The sequence below is a fragment of the Prunus dulcis genome, unplaced genomic scaffold, assembly GCF_902201215.1.
Source record: "Prunus dulcis unplaced genomic scaffold, ALMONDv2, whole genome shotgun sequence".
NCBI lineage: Eukaryota > Viridiplantae > Streptophyta > Magnoliopsida > Rosales > Rosaceae > Prunus > Prunus dulcis.
In genome coordinates, this window is record NW_023010031.1 from 61,812 (window position 1) to 77,840 (window position 16,029).

Consider the following 16,029-nt stretch of genomic DNA (forward strand, 5'->3'; position numbering starts at 1 on the left):
AAGATGATTCCTTGTCTGATTATATAACTAAGTTGCGTGAGTTAGTAAATCACATGAAAGCATATGGTGAAGAGATTGCTGATTGAAGGATTGTGCAGAAACTTTTGATTAGTTTGTCTAAAGAGTATGATTCAATTGCTGAAGTGATAGAAGAAACAAAGAACACTGAGACTATAGGTGTTTAGGAAGTTATAGGCTCTTTGAAATCACATGAACAACGATTGCAAAGGCACTCAAAAATTGACAGAAAAGGCATTTTCTAGTTTGAATGTTAGTCCTAGAGATCAATCACACACAGGTCAATCTGGATTTTCAAAATCTAAGAAAAACTGGAAACCACAGAAATGGAAGAAAGGGGATGCTAAGTTTGAAAACAATTCCAAGAAGGAAAATCAGGCTGAAGGAGAAAAGGTTCCTTGCAAAACCTGTGACAAACTTCATTATGATGCTTGTTGGTTCAAAGGCAAGCCTAAATGCTACAAATGCGATAGGTTTGGTCATATAGCCAAGGATTGCAGAGGCAAATCAGCTCAAACAGCTAACTATGCAGCACATAAGGAGGAAGAAGGTACAATGTTTTATGCCTGTCATTATGCTGCTGAACAATGATGTGTGGTATGTAGATAGTACTTGTAGCAATCACATGACGTCACATGAATCACTTATGGTTAATGTTGATACCAATGTCGCTGCAAAGGTAAAAATGGGCACAGGAGAAGTCATGCTTGTACCCGGTTTGGATGAAAATCTGCTCAGTGTTGGTCAGATGGTGGAACATGGATATTTTTTGGTTTTTGGAAAATCAATGGTGGAGATATTTGATGACAACTCAATGGAACACTTGGTTGCTAAAGTTCCTATGATATGGAACAAATGTTTTCCACTCTCACTGACATATGTGAACTCTGTGGCTATGAAGGCAACTGTTGAAGACTCTACTTGGTGTTGGCATAAGAGGTTTGGCCATCTCAATCTGCAGAGTTTGAGGTTGTTACAACAATAAGAAATGGTTTATGGACTGCTAGAAATTGGGAATGCAAGGAGAATTTGCCAAGGTTGTGCAATGGGGAAAGCACATAGAGAATCCTTTGGTAAAGAGAGGACTTGGAGAGTAAGTGAGCCATTGGAACTCATCCACTCAGATGTTTGTGGACAAATGCAGACCACAACCATTGGTGGAAACATATATTTCTTGACTTTTTATTGATGATTGCACCAAAATGTGTTGGGTGAATTTCATGCAATACAAGTCAGAAGTGTTTGGTATTTCTCAAGAAGTTCAAGGCTATGCTGGAACTACAAAGTGGCTACAAGATCAAAAGGCTTAGAAGTGATAGATGAGGAGAGTATACCTCACTAGAATTTATGAAGTTTTGTGAAGATGTAGGCATGGAAAGGCAGCTCACTGTGGCTTATTCACCTCAGCAAAATGGGGTTGCAGAGAAAAAACAGAACCATTGTTGAAATGAGCAAGGAAATTTTGAATGAGAAGAGACCTCCATTTAAGTTTTGGGGAGAAGCAGTAAATACTGCTGTCTACATTCAAAATAATTCAACTCCATTTGAAGTTTTTAGTGGAAGAAAGCCAGGAGTTAAACATTTCAGGCTTTTGGCTCTCTATGTTTTTGTCATGTGCCTAGTCAGCTGAGATCAAAACTAGAGGATTCAGCTATCAAGTGCATCTTTGTTGGCTATGGAAAATGTGAGAAAGGTTACAGAGTTTACAATTTGCATACTAATAAAATTGTAGTCTCTAGGAGTGTAAATTTTGATAAAGCTCTTTATGGAATGGGGAGAAGCAGAATGTGGAACAAGTTACAGTTCCTGTAAGTTCTGAAGATCATTCTAGTGTTATTGAAGAAGATTATGAAGTCACAACTTCATTTGCACCAGAATCTCAGATTGGAAATGACTCTGGAGCAGCTGAGATAACTTTAGGTTCTACTAATTCTGACTCACAAAGTGAATCACCAAGTTCTACTCCTGTGAAACTCATAGATATAACTGAGATATATGCTCGATGAAATATGAGCATCATTGAGCCAGAAAATTGGGAAGAAGCTTCAAGAGATAAACCTTGGCAACAAGCAATGAAAGCTGAGATGGAAATGATTGAGAAGAATGAGACTTGGGATCTAGTTGATAGACCAAGTTGAATCTTCATGGCTCAATACAGAAGCACAAAGCTAGGTTGGTGGTCAATGGCTATGCCTATAAGCCTGGAATCGATTTCAATGAGACTTTTGCTTCTGTGGCAAGACTTGATACTATTAGAACTCTCATATCTTTAGTAGCTCAAAAGAGGTGGAAGCTATACCAGTTAGATGTCAAGTTTGCGTTTCTAAATGGTGTACTTAAGGAGGAGGTATATGTGGATGAGCCTAATGGTTTTGTGGTTAAACACTATGAGGATAAGGTGTACAAATTGAAGAAGGCCTTGTATGGTTAAAATAGGCACCAAGGGCCTAGTATGAAGAAATTCATGCTTATCTCATTAGTTGTGGGTATGTCAGGAGCACAAGTAAGGCCACGTTGTACTGCAAGACTAAGGAAGATTCAGAACACTAATTGCCTCAATTTATGTTGATGACATAGTGTATACAGGTAGCAGTGAAGAACTCATTGCTGAATTCAAGTCAGAAATGATGAGAAAGTATGAAATGACAGATTTGGGTCTTCTATATCATTTTGTTGGAATGGTAGTGATTCAAACTGAACATAGCATTTTCATTAGTCGAAAGAAATATGCATTGACTCTACTGAATAAGTTTGGATTACACCAATGCAAGCCTGTGAGTATTCCTTTGGTGACAAGCGAGAAGTTGTGCAAGAATGATGGTAGTGAACCTACAGATGACAATCAATACCGACAGGTTGTGGGGAGTTTATTGCACCTAACTGCTGTAAGGCCAAATATAATGTTTGCCTCTAGTCTTTTGGCAAGGTTTATGCATTGTCCTACCAAGAAACATTTTGGAACAGCCAAAGGGGTCTTGAGGTACATACAAGGGACAATGGACTATGGTATTGAGTATCAAAAAGGCAATGAGGCTATACTAATTAGATATTGTGACAGTGACTGGAGTGGAAGTCAAGATGACATGAAGAGCATCTCAAGATATGCTTTCTCTTTTGGAAGTGGTGTGTTTTCTTGGGCATCTGTCAAGCAACATAGTGTTGCCCTCTCCACAGCTGAAGCTGAGTATGTCAGTGCAAGTGAAACAACTACTCATGCTATATGGTTGAGGTTTGTGCTAGAGGATTTTGGTGAATTGCAGGCAGAAGCAACTCCATTGATGGTAGATAATACTTTTGCCATTGCAATGACCAGAAATCCTGTTTTCCATCAAAAGACCAAGCATATCAACAGCAGATATCACTTCATTCGAGATGCCTTACAAGAAGGTGTAGTGGACTTGAGGTACTGCAAGTCTGAAGAACAAGTGGCTGACATTTTCACAAAAGCTCTGCCTAAGGATTGGTTCAACTATTTGAGAGGTTTACTTGGGGTTAAACCAGTTAACAATTTAGAAAGGAATGTTGAAATATAAATTGCTTCCTGGTTTAATCCATAGTTAGACAAGTGTAAGGCTTATGTCCTAGATTTATGCCAAGTGTACAGCTCACATTGCTGACACATTTTGTAAAGCTAAATATGTTCTTTTGCATTCATTGTAAAGGGGATAATTTCTTTGGAATGAAATTAGTGTGTGAGAGTGCATTGCTATGTTCATTGCGCAGTAACAGACGCTCTCTTTACTCTCAACGATCTCTTTATCCTCTCTTAGCTCTATTTTTCTTCCTCTGTTCCAGAAACTAAGCTGTGCATATTTTCAAAATCTCATCATAGCGGATGTTGGGAGTTTTGAGCCTCCCAACTCAGATGTCAACTGGAGCAACGCTGTCAGAGGCCAAGGTGGTGGAAGAGGAAAGAAACCCCAAGGTGAAGGTCACAAGATCGAATACCATATGAAGAGAACCAGCCAATCCAATATTTATAAAAATACAATTACCGCAACAAAAGGAGAGTCAAATGTTGGGTTTTCAAACTTTAACAACTTAGTTGTCGACTGCAGCAATGGCGGCCAAGGGCAAGGTAGCCGTGAATTCGAAGGTATCTGTCACAACATTGATTCTAATGAAATTACTGCAGATACTAGATCCACAAAAGTTGGGGTAGAAAACTTTGGCAACATCATCTACAACTGCGAGACTACTAGTACTAAAGATCACGGCAAAGCAGCATGTGACTCGAGTTCCGCCCAAGGCCAAGGTGGCAGTGGAGGAAACAAACCCAAAGGTGACGGTCTCAACATTCGTTGCAATAACATTAATAGAGATAGAGTTCCGAAAGCGTAACACAACTTCTGAAACTTCCAATGGAACTTGAAGACAGCAAATACTGAAGATGGTGGCAGCACCAACCAATCCAGAATTTCTGAAAACAAAATTACAACACGCAATGGATCCTCAAATTCACAACGTCTATGTCGACTCGAGCAATGCCGGCCAAAGTCAAGGTGGCTCTGAAGGAAACGAGGGCTTCCACAGAAACAAAGGTATCAGTCACAACATTTATAAGAATACAATTGTAGCAGTTAAATTCCCGAAAAGTTGGGATACAAAACTTTGGCAACATCAAATACAACTGCAAGAGTATTATAAATTGATTATTGCATTTTTTAGGCTTATCATATTAATTCCAGAATTTGTTTAGCCATGTGAATTGAGATATACCATATGAGAATTTGATGTTGCCATTAGACTCCTCCGCATTGTATAAACTCTTTGTAGTTATTGTAAAACCTATTAGACGGCGTGCATGAGTAAAACTTTCTATTCTCCACCACAGGTCTCATTGTATATTCTGTTTTTGACATGCTGCGGATGTGATTTTGTCTGGCAGTTTTAATTACTTTGTTTGTATACAAGGAATATTTGGGATCAGTCAATAAAGAATAATCAGAATATTAGGGTTTAACACCTTGTACCATGTGATATGTTGGGACATTCATTCTTCTATTATATTCATTTGGTGAGTTGGATTATATAGTAGGATATAGTCCGGGGCAGAGAGGGAGCTAGGGCATTGCGGGATCCTATTGTGAAGTTATTTAATATTTATTTTGTATTTCTGTTTAGTTGGAATAACCCTATGTTTTAGGGAAGTAGCTGAGGTTTGAACGTTTCTTTAGGAAGATCTCTTAAATTTAGGAGCTGTTGGTCGTGTGATTGTGCAGCAGGTCATGGAGTCGTGCAAGTTTCTTTTCTATTTTTGTAAGGCTATTTAATAGCCATCTTTCACTTAATGAAGGATTCAATTCTCCCACTCTGTTTCCTCCAATAAATCTAGAAACTAACAATTGGTATCAGAGCTCCAAATTGGGGCCTGAAGAGCAAAAGAAAGCAGCAAGTCTTGCTGTAGCAAGTATCAATGTCGACTGAAGGAAGCAACTTTGTTTAACCATCAATCCCACGCTTCAATGGTCACTATGATCATTGGAGCATGTTGATGGAGAATTTTTTGAGATCAAAAGAATATTGGAGTCTAGTGGAGAAAGGAATCACAGCAGATGCAGGAGGAACGGTGTTAACAGAAGCTCAACTCAAAACCTTAGAGGATCAGAAGCTCAAAGAATTGAAGGCCAAGAATTACTTGTTTCAAGCCATTGATCGATCCATTTTGGAGACAATTCTGAAGAAGGATACGACAAAGGATATATGGGATTCCTTGAAGAAAAAGTATCAAGCACGGCTAGAGTTAAACGTGCACAACTGCAAGTTCTTCGCAAAGAGTTTGAGATATTGCAAATGAAGAATGGAGGAACAATCACTGACTATTTTGCTCGAACATTGACTGTTGCAAACAAAATGAGGATATATGGAGATAGAACGGAAGATGTCACTGTGATTGAGAAGATTCTCCGGTCTATGACATCTAAGTATGACTACATAGTATGTTCGATTGAAGAGTCAAAAGATATTAATGCACTGTCAAGTGATGAATTGCAAAGTAGTCTGTTGGTGCATGAGCAAAGGATGACTTGTCATGATATTGAAGAGCAAGCTCTCAAGGTTAGTCATGAGAATTACACATCAGGAAGAGGAAGAGGTCGAGGCAGATTCAGAGGTCATGGAAGAGGGAGTGGCCGTCAAGGTCCATTTGATAAGTCAATGGTGGAGTGCAACCATTGCCATGAACTTGCACACTTCCAATATGAGTGTCCTCAAAAGGAGAAGGAGAACAAGGCTAATGTGGTTGAGACAGAGGAGGAGATGTTACTGATGGCATCTATTGATGAAAGAAATAACCAGAATTGCAAAACATGGTACTTGGACTCGGGCTGCAGCAATCATATGAGTGGAAACAAGCAGCTGTTTGCAAAGATGGATGAATCATTCAGGGACAATGTGAAACTTGGAAACAATTCCAGTTTGTGTGTCATGGGAAAAGGCAACGTAAGAATTGAAGTCAATGGAGTGATGCATTGCATAACTGAGGTATTTTATATTCCAGAGTTGAAAAACAATCTGATTAGTCTTGGTCAGCTGCAAGAGAAAGGAATGGTCATCTTGATTAAAAAGAATTCTTGTCACATACATCATCCTGACAAGGGTTTGATTATTCAAGCTGATATGACTTTGAATCGTATGTTCATACTCAAAACAGAAGCATATGCTAAGAAACAAATGTGCTTCAAATCCACAACTGAAGCGGAATCATGGCTGTGGCACTGCAAATTTGGGCATTTGAGTTTCAATGGCCTCAAAGCACTCCAACAGAAGAACATGGTGAAAAGGACTTCTCTATTGCAAGCTCCCTCAACGGTTTGTGAGGAATGTATGGTGGGAAAGCAACATCGTGAAACATTTCCAAAGGAAAGTAGCTAGAAAGCCACACAGGTGCTGCAATTCGTGCACTCTGACATATGTGGACCAATCAACCCTATCTCCAACAGCAGGAAAAGGTATTTTATAACCTTTACTGATGATTTTAGTAGGAAAATGTGGACATGCTTTCTTGCTGAAAAGTCTGAAGCTTTAGTGACTTTCAAGAAATTTAAGGCATCTGTTGAAAAAGAAACTGGTGTGTTTATTAAGGATTTTTGAACAGATAGATGAGGAGAGTTTACTTCCAATGAATTTGTTAATTTTTGTGAGATAAATGGCATACACAGACAATTAACAGCAACTTATTCACCACGACAAAATGGTGTGGCCGAGAGAAAGAACTGTACAATTATGAATATGGTAAGAAGTATGCTTGTGAGAATGAAGGTACCAAAAGAATTCTGGCCAGAAGCTGTGAGCTGGAGTTGTCACATTCTAAACAGATGTCCTACTCATGCTGTGAAGGATGTTACACCGGAGGAAGCATGGAGTGGTAAGAAGCCTGAAGTAAGCTATTTTCGAACATTTGGTTGTCTGGCTTATACGCATATTTCAGATAACTTAAGAACCAAGCTTGATAACAAGAGCACAAAATGTGCGATGCTCGAAGTCAGCAACGAATCAAAAGCCTACATATTATACAGTCCAGAGACTCAGAAAATCATAATTAGTAGAGACGTGGTATTTGATGAAGCTTAGTGGTTGGAATTGGAATGATAAACCAAGAAAGGAAGCTAGTGTTTATCTTGAAGAGATTGAAACTGAGCAAATTGTTGAATAAGGTGAAGATGAACCTGTTGAGCCAAGATTTAATGAAGTCTCCTCAAATGTACCAAGACAAAGAAGATCCCCTTGCTGGATGATTGATTATGTGAGTGGTGATGAGCTCTCAGATGATGACAATATTGCTCAATTTGCGTTGTTTGCTGGCAATGATCCCAACACGTTTGATGATGCTATAAAGAGTTCGAAATGGAGAAAAGCCATGGACCTGGAGATACAAGCAGTTGAAAGAAACAACACACAGGAGTTGGTTGATTTGCGTAAATGAGAAAAAACAGTTGGGGTGAAGTGGATATTCAAGACTAAGTTCAAAGAAAATGGGGAGATTGACAAGCACAAAGCCAGGTTAGTAGCTAAAGGATATACTCAAAAATATGGTATTGATTATTCTGAAGTATTTTCTCCCGTAGTTCATCATGATACCATACGTTTAGTTATATCTTTAGCTGCACATAATGATTGGCCAATTTACCAACTCAAAGTGAAGTCTGTCTTTTTATATGGAGAGCTCCATGAACAAGTGTACATGGATATGTGCAAAAAGGAAAAGAACAGAAGGTCTACAAACTAAGAAGGGCTCTATACGAACTAAAATAGGCTCCGAGAGCTTGGTATAGTCCTATAGAGTCACATTCTTGAAGACTAGATTTATCAAGTGTCCTTATGAGCATACCTTGTTTGTCAAACATGGTAAAGAAGGAAAGATTCTCATTGTATGTCTTTATGTGGATGATCTAATATTCACAGGAAATGGTGCACATATGTTCAAAGACTTCAAGAAGTCCATGATGGAGGAATTTGAGATGACAGACTTGGGGAAAATGCACTACTTCCTTAGAATTGAAGTGAAGCAGTCAGGCAATGGGATTTTCATTGGACAGAAGAAATATGTTGAGGAGATTCTCAAAAGATTTCATATGGAAGGTTGCAATTCAGTTCAAAATCCCATAGCTCCTGGAACAAAGCTCATCAAGGATGAGGGAGGAGAGAAAGTCGACAATACTCACTTCAAGCAAATAGTGGGAAGTTTAATGTATCTAACTGCTACAAGGCCTGATCTAATGTTTGTTATGAACCTTATTAGCAGATACATGGAATCACCCACTGAACTTCATATGCAAGCAGCTAAGAGAGTGTTACGCTATTTGAAAGGAACAACTGATCTTGGTCTATTTTACAAGAAGAAAACTGGAGCAAAGCTGATGGGATTCAGCGACAGTGACTATGCTGGGGATCTTAATGATAGGAAAAGTACATCTGGATATGTATTTCTATTAAGTTCAGCTGTTGTAGCTTGGTCTTCGAGAAAGCAGCCTATTGTCACTTTCTCTACAACAGAAGCTGAATTCATAGTTGCAGCCTCATGTGCATGCCAAGCTGTTTGGTTGAGAAGGATACTCGAAGAATTGTGTTTTAAACAAGAAAAGCCTACTGTGATCATTTGTGATAATAGTTCTACCATCAAATTATATATAAAAAATCTAGTAATGCACGAGAGGAGTAAGCATATTGTGTTATTATTTGAAAGGATTTTAAATTTTAAAACGTTTTATTTTCTGTTTTAATTTTGGCTAGTTTCTTTTATTTATTATAGGAGTTACAAATTGTTTAATTTTCAGTTTTTATTTTCTATTCATTGCCACCAACTTTTATGGTTAAATGTGTTTGGAGGTTACGAGTTTTGGATGCCTATAAAAGGCCACTCCTCCTTCACATTTCAAATACACTACAATCAGATTTCTCTATTCTCATACTTTCACATATTCCATACTTTCTATATTATTTTTGGGCAACGGTTCTGTGGCTTGGAGTTTTCTATCCGACTGTGAACGTGCTCATAGCGGATCTTAAGCCTGCGTATTGGGGTCGTATCTTGGAGTCTTGTAGACCGTCATTACCTGCACGTAGGGAGGCTACAAAGGCTTTAGGACAGCGTCTTTGACGTGCTTTCACTATACCAGGCTTGCTTTCTTAATCTTAACTTGTTTTATTTATTTGTTTACTTGGCTCTTTATTTTACTTTACTGTTTAATATTTATTTTGTATATTATTTATATCTAAAAGTTTTGAATAAGAATTTTATAAAAAGGAAAAAACCACAATTTTTAGTAACAATCTAAAGCCTTTGTATGTTAAAATTATTCTTACTGTATTTGTTGTTGCTATAAGTTTCTCCAAATCGTAAACACTCTCTGTCTTCATTAGCTGTGTTTTCCTATTATTGCTTGTCTATACAGTTTTCAAAACTATAGCTTTAAAGTCCAAAGTTAAGGTTTTTCATTTTAAAAAAAGGGGGTCAGCAACACATTTTCATAGTCAAAGCTTTAAAGTCCAACTTTAAAGAAAACCTTTTTACCAATATTAAACCTCTAACCTAATTGGTTTGCACCTTTGTTTTTAAAAAAAACTTATTAAAGTTATTATTCAAAACCTTAAGTACCACTGTTGGAAAGTTTTAGTTACTCGTTTCAGTTTTTCTTGTGTTTTGATTGCTCACACGCTTTGGTTACCAACCCCAAACAAATTTAAAAATTAATTAAGTGCATCAGATTTTGTAACCGTTGTTTTAAGACAAAATTAAAGTTAGATATTTTGTCATAAATTTGGCCCGTTTGTTTCTTTAAGTTATTGTTTGTCCACCAACTGTTTGATTAATATTCAATCTTAATTTCTATTATATTTAAATTTCAGATTTTGTTGCTTCATTATTGTTTATTGGAATTGAGATGGATAGTGTAGAAACCAATAATGTTAAACCAGGAAAATTTAATGGGACAAATTTTAAGAGGTGGCAAAGACAACTTAAATATTGGTTAACTGTTTTAGGGTTAGTTTCTGCCCTAGAAGATAAAACCACACCTGATAAAACTACTGAAACCACTTCTAAAACTAAGGAGAAGATGACCAAAGAAGAATTAGAATATCATTGCCATAATAGAATCCTTAGTGCTCTCTCTAATGATCTGTATGATGTTTATCAAGATACTAAAAATGCAAAAACTTTGTGGGATGAATTAGAAGCTGAATATGGGATAGAAGATGCGGGAATAGATCGTTTTACAATCTCAAACTTTAATAACTATATGATGGTTGAGAATAAAACTGTAAGTGAACAAATTCATGAGTACCAAGATTTTTTAAGGAAAATAGAACTTAAGGGTACTAAGTTTAGTGAAGAGTTTAAAGTCTCTTGTCTCATAGATAAATTACCCCCAAGTTGGTTAAACTTTGCAAAAACGCTTAGGCACAAACAAGGAGTTTTAACCTTAACCCAAGTTTTAAACTCCCTTAGGATTGAAGAGAAACATAAATCAAGTAACAAGCCTAAGGAAGAAAAGACAAATGTGAACCTAGTGGAAAGTTCAAACAATAGGAATCGTTTCCAATCTAGAAGGAAATCTTTCAAGAGGACAAACAGAAATAGCCAACCCAACCATAATCAAATCAACTGAAACCAAAATCGCCAGCATAATAGACCCCATAACAATTCCAATGGCAATAGGGATCAACCATGCTTCGTTTGTGGAAGAACAAATCATTGGGCCAAAGACTGTCATTACAAGAAGACCGAGCCCTACAAGCCCAAGCCTAAGTGGAACAAAGGACAAAGTGGTCCTAAAGCCCAAGTGAATGTGTTGGTGGATCAAGATGATCAAGATGAACCCAATCTAAGGTATAGTTTTAAGCCTCTAGTTAATGTCGCATATTTAAGTAATAGTGATTGGTGGTTAGATTCTGGGGCAAACGTACATGTGTGTTTTGACAAACGGTTTTTCAAAAATTACCAGAACTCAAGTGGAGGAAGTGTAACCCTAGGAAATGACACCGTCGCACAAGTACGTGGAATAGGAGAAGTGGAATTGAAGATGACATCTGGGAAGACTCTAACTCTCAAGGATGTGCGACATGTTCCTGAAGTGAGGAGAAATCTTATCAGTGGATCGTCCTTAGTAAAACAAGGATACAAAATTGTAATGGAGTCGAATAGGATTGTTATTACTAGAAACGATGTCTTTATTGGAAAAGGATATGTTTGTGATGGATTGTTCAAAATAAATGTAGTTTTTGAAGATAATAAAATTTCTCCTCAAGTTTTTAACGTTGAATCTTGTAATGTATGGCATGGAAGGTTAGGACATGTAAGTTTGAGCAAAATCAAAACGTTAATGGATCTTGAGCTAATCCCTAAGTCTAACATAGACCTTAAGCATAAATGTGAAGTGTGTGTTCAAGCCAAACAAACTAGGAATTCTTTCAAACCTGTAGAGAGAAACACCCAAATCTTAGAGCTCATACATAGTGATGTGTGTGATTCAAATAGGTCTCCTACTAGAGGTGGAAACAAGTACTTTGTGACTTTTATTGATGACTTCTCTAGGTATTGTCATATTTATCTTATTAAGACAAAAGATGAGGTGTTTAATAAACTCAAGATTTATAAAAATGAGGTAGAAAACCAATTGGAGAAAAAGATTAAAAGACTTAGATCTGACAGAGGTGGAGAGTATACCTCAAATGAGCTTGGAGTGTTTTGTGAAGAACATGGAATTATACATGAAGTTACTCCACCATATTCACCCCAATCTAATGGAGTGGCTGAAAGGAAAAATAGAACCCTGATGGATATGGTAAACTCTATGCTTCTTAGTAGTGGACTACCTGAAAATTTGTGGGGGGAAGCAATGTTAACTGCTTGTTTCATACTTAATAGGATAACATTGAAGGATAATGAGAAAACTCCTTATGAGTTATGGAAAAGAAGATCACCTAACCTTAGAATCCTAAAAGTGTGGGGGTGTTTAGCTAAGGTACTCATACCCGATCCAAAGAGAAAGAAAATAGGTCCTAAGACTATAGACGCAGTTTTCCTCGGTTATGCGAAAAATAGTAGTGCCAATAGATTCCTGGTGATTAACTCTGAAGTAAAGGAGGTTGCAAACAACACAATTATGGAAGCAAGAGATGCTACATTCTTTGAAGATATTTTTCCGTACAAGACAAGAATTTCTAAGGAAGTACAAATAAGTGAAAAGCCTTCTAGCTCAACTACGATTGAAAATTTAGAATCTCAAGAACTTAGAAGAAGCAAAAGGGCGAGAATTGAGAAGAACTTTGGAGATGATTTCTATACCTTTCTAGTAGAAGGAGATCCCACAACTTATAAGGAAGCCGTTATGTCTGTGGATGCACCATTCTGGAAAGAGGCTATAAATGATGAGTTTCAATCTATAATTCAAAATAACACATGGATGTTAACGAATTTGCCTGCTGGAAATAAAGCGATAGGGTGCAAGTGGGTGTTTAGGAAAAAGTTGAAACCTGATGGAAGTATTGATAAGTACAAAGCGAGATTGGTAGCTAAGGGTTTTACACAAAAGAAAGGGATAGATTATTTTGATACTTACTCACCTGTTTCTAGGATTACCACCATAAGGACCTTGATAGCTTTAGCATCTGTGCATAATTTAGTGATTCATCAAATGGATGTGAAGACAACGTTTCTAAATGGAGACTTAGATGAAGAGATCTATATGGAGCAACCCGAAGGATTCATAGTTAAGGGCCAAGAACACAAGGTGTGCAAGTTGGTTAAATCTTTATATGGCTTAAAGCAAGCTCCTAAGCAATGGCATGAGAAATTTGACAAGGTGATTCTAGATTATGATTTTAAGTTTAATGGTCATGATAAATGCGTTTACTATAAAGAGAATAATGGAGAACACGTAATCTTGTGCCTATATGTTGATGACATTTTGATCTTTGGGACGAATTTAGAGATTGTGAATGATGTGAAGTCATACTTATCTAGGAATTTTGACATGAAAGATATGGGAGAAGCACATGTAATCTTAGGAATGAAAATTGAGAAGACGACACAAGGAATCTCTCTAAGTCAATCTAGTACTATTGAGAAGATGTTGAAGAAGTTCAATTACTTTGAGTGTAAGCCCACACCAACACCTTATGATCCCAATGTTCATTTAAAGAAAAATCAAGGTGAACCGTTTTCTCAGCTGAAGTACTCCCAGATGATAGGTTCTTTGTTGTATATTGCAAATAAGACTAGACCAGACATTGCTTATGCTGTTGGAAGGTTAAGTAGGTATACACATAATCCAAGCAAGGAACATTGGAATGCTTTGGAAAGAGTTTTCAAGTACCTAAGAGGAACAATAGATTATTCACTGTGCTATAAAGGATTTCCAAATGTAGTAGAGGGATATAGTGATGCAAATTGGATAACTGACAATGAAGAAGTGAAGTCTACTAGTGGTTACATTTTCTTATTAGGTGGAGCTGCAATTTCATGGGGTTCGAAGAAGCAAACAATTATTTCTAGAAGTACTATGGAGTCTGAACTCATAGCTTTGGATACTACTTGCACTGAGGCTGAATGGATTAAGAGTTTATTAATGGATATGCCTATGGTGGAGAAACCATTGCCTGCTTTATCTATTCATTGTGACTGCAAGACTACAATAGACTTGGTGAAACAATCTCACACAAATAGGAAAATGAACAGACACATACATGTGAGATATAAATCTATGAAGAGTCTATTAAGTAAGAACATTGTGTCTTTAGAGTATGTGAAGTCGGAGAACAACATTGCTGACCAATTGACTAAAGGTCTTTCTAGGAGCAGAGTCCTAGAAATGTCGAGGGGGATGGGCTTAAGCCCATAAGGGAGTCACCTAGGGAGGTAACCCAACTTCTGTGATTGGCGATCCCATGAAGGAAGTTCAATGGGTAGAAACAATCCATATTGCGTGACTCATTGAGCATTGTTTATATCATGTGGAGGCATCCCAGAGATGTCCTCATGCTCATCCCTATGACATCAGTGCTATATAATGTGACGTTAGGAAGGGAGTTATCCCTGAATGAGTTTCGAGGCGGGCAATCTCCCGCAGGGTGCAGGTCACATGTACTCTTGGAGAACTCACCTAAGTGAGAGACGTCGTGAGGCCGCGACTGTGAGAATTGGGCTATTCTCTAGCAACTCTCATGAGAATCAAGATTAGCGCATGGCCATAAATAGCGCTACCCCGCTTCCAAGCCTCAACCAATACTATGTGTGGGATATGTTGAAGTTTGGTCAAAGGTACCGAGTTCAATACTGTGTACACTCAGGTTCCTCAAATGGAAACTATCATCACTAAGTGAAGGTTCAAGCCCGGAAGGCACCTACACCTATTGCATAGTATTATGTTGCCCATATGTATATTTTCTTTATATTTTACAATTTTAAAATTTTAAAACCCTTTGTGGGGGATTGTTATTATTTGAAAGGATTTTAAATTTTAAAACGTTTTATTTTCTGTTTTAATTTTTGGCTAGTTTCTTTTATTTATTATAGGAGTTACAAATTGTTTAATTTTCAGTTTTTATTTTCTATTCATTGCCACCAACTTTTATGGTTAAATGTGTTTGGAGGTTACGAGTTTTGGATGCCTATAAAAGGCCACTCCTCCTTCACATTTCAAAATACACTACAATCAGATTTCTCTATTCTCATACTTTCACATATTCCATACTTTCTATATTATTTTTGGGCAATGGTTCTGTGGCTTGGAGTTTTCTATCCGACTGTGAACGTGCTCATAGCGGATCTTAAGCCTGCGTATTGGGGTATCTTGGAGTCTTGTAGACCGTCATTACCTACACGTAGGGAGGCTACAAAGGCTTTAGGACAGCGTCTTTGACGTGCTTTCACTATACCAGGCTTGCTTTCTTAATCTTAGATGCCTTTTTGTCAAAGTTTATGGCTCCGTCACTAATTTCTTGTCTAACGAGTGATGTGTGTGACGGTCTAATAAAATTATGGGCATATAAAATTGTCTAAAGAGTTTGTTGATGAGCAAAATTCTCAAGGTCGGCTGACTATACTGAGCTTCCTCACACACTATTACTCTCTCAACACCAGTTTACACACCCCATTAGTAAGTTGAATAAACTTGATGGTTTTCGTTTAACAATTTTGATTTGGTTTGAGGAGATTAGGAGAGAAATTCCACTGATCCCTAAGATATCATAAGTACACAAGTGCCCAAAGCAAGCCATAAACTCTTTTGACTGCGTGGCCAACCAAAAAAAAAAGGTCCAAGTTAATGTATTTGAATATTGTCATCATCACATTTACCAACCAGTAAACCATTTACGTATCAACCAGTGAACCAGCCTCCATTTACTCCTGGAAAACTGCTTACCCAACACTCTCTCTCCTACTCAGAGTCCAAAGATTCACACCACCCTCTCACACTCTTCTCACGCCAAAAAGCAAATAGGCCGGATGCGTGGGACCCAGTTTTATTTGGGGTGCAGTGTTTGATTTTCAGGATCTAGTGGACCTTT

The 16,029-nt window shown here is 37.6% G+C and overlaps 1 protein-coding gene and 1 long non-coding RNA gene across 3 annotated transcripts; one reads left to right on the forward strand and one right to left on the reverse strand.

The window, feature by feature from the left end:
* Window positions 1-210: 210 nt before the first annotated feature.
* LOC117612606 lies at window positions 211-1,003 on the forward strand. Its single transcript, XM_034341286.1, has 2 exons — window positions 211-568; window positions 624-1,003. Exons 1-2 carry the CDS (start codon window positions 211-213, stop codon window positions 1,001-1,003), a joined length of 738 nt encoding a protein of 245 aa, XP_034197177.1.
* A 10,092-nt stretch (window positions 1,004-11,095) lies between these two features.
* LOC117612608 lies at window positions 11,096-13,168 on the reverse strand. 2 transcript variants are annotated; one of them, XR_004583468.1, is made up of 3 exons: window positions 13,084-13,168; window positions 12,806-12,868; window positions 11,096-11,586 (listed from the first exon to the last, which is right to left on the reverse strand). It is a non-coding gene; the product is annotated as an uncharacterized LOC117612608 (long non-coding RNA). The 2 variants fall into 2 exon arrangements; XR_004583469.1 differs by having other exon boundaries at window positions 12,806-12,900.
* Window positions 13,169-16,029: the final 2,861 nt, after the last annotated feature.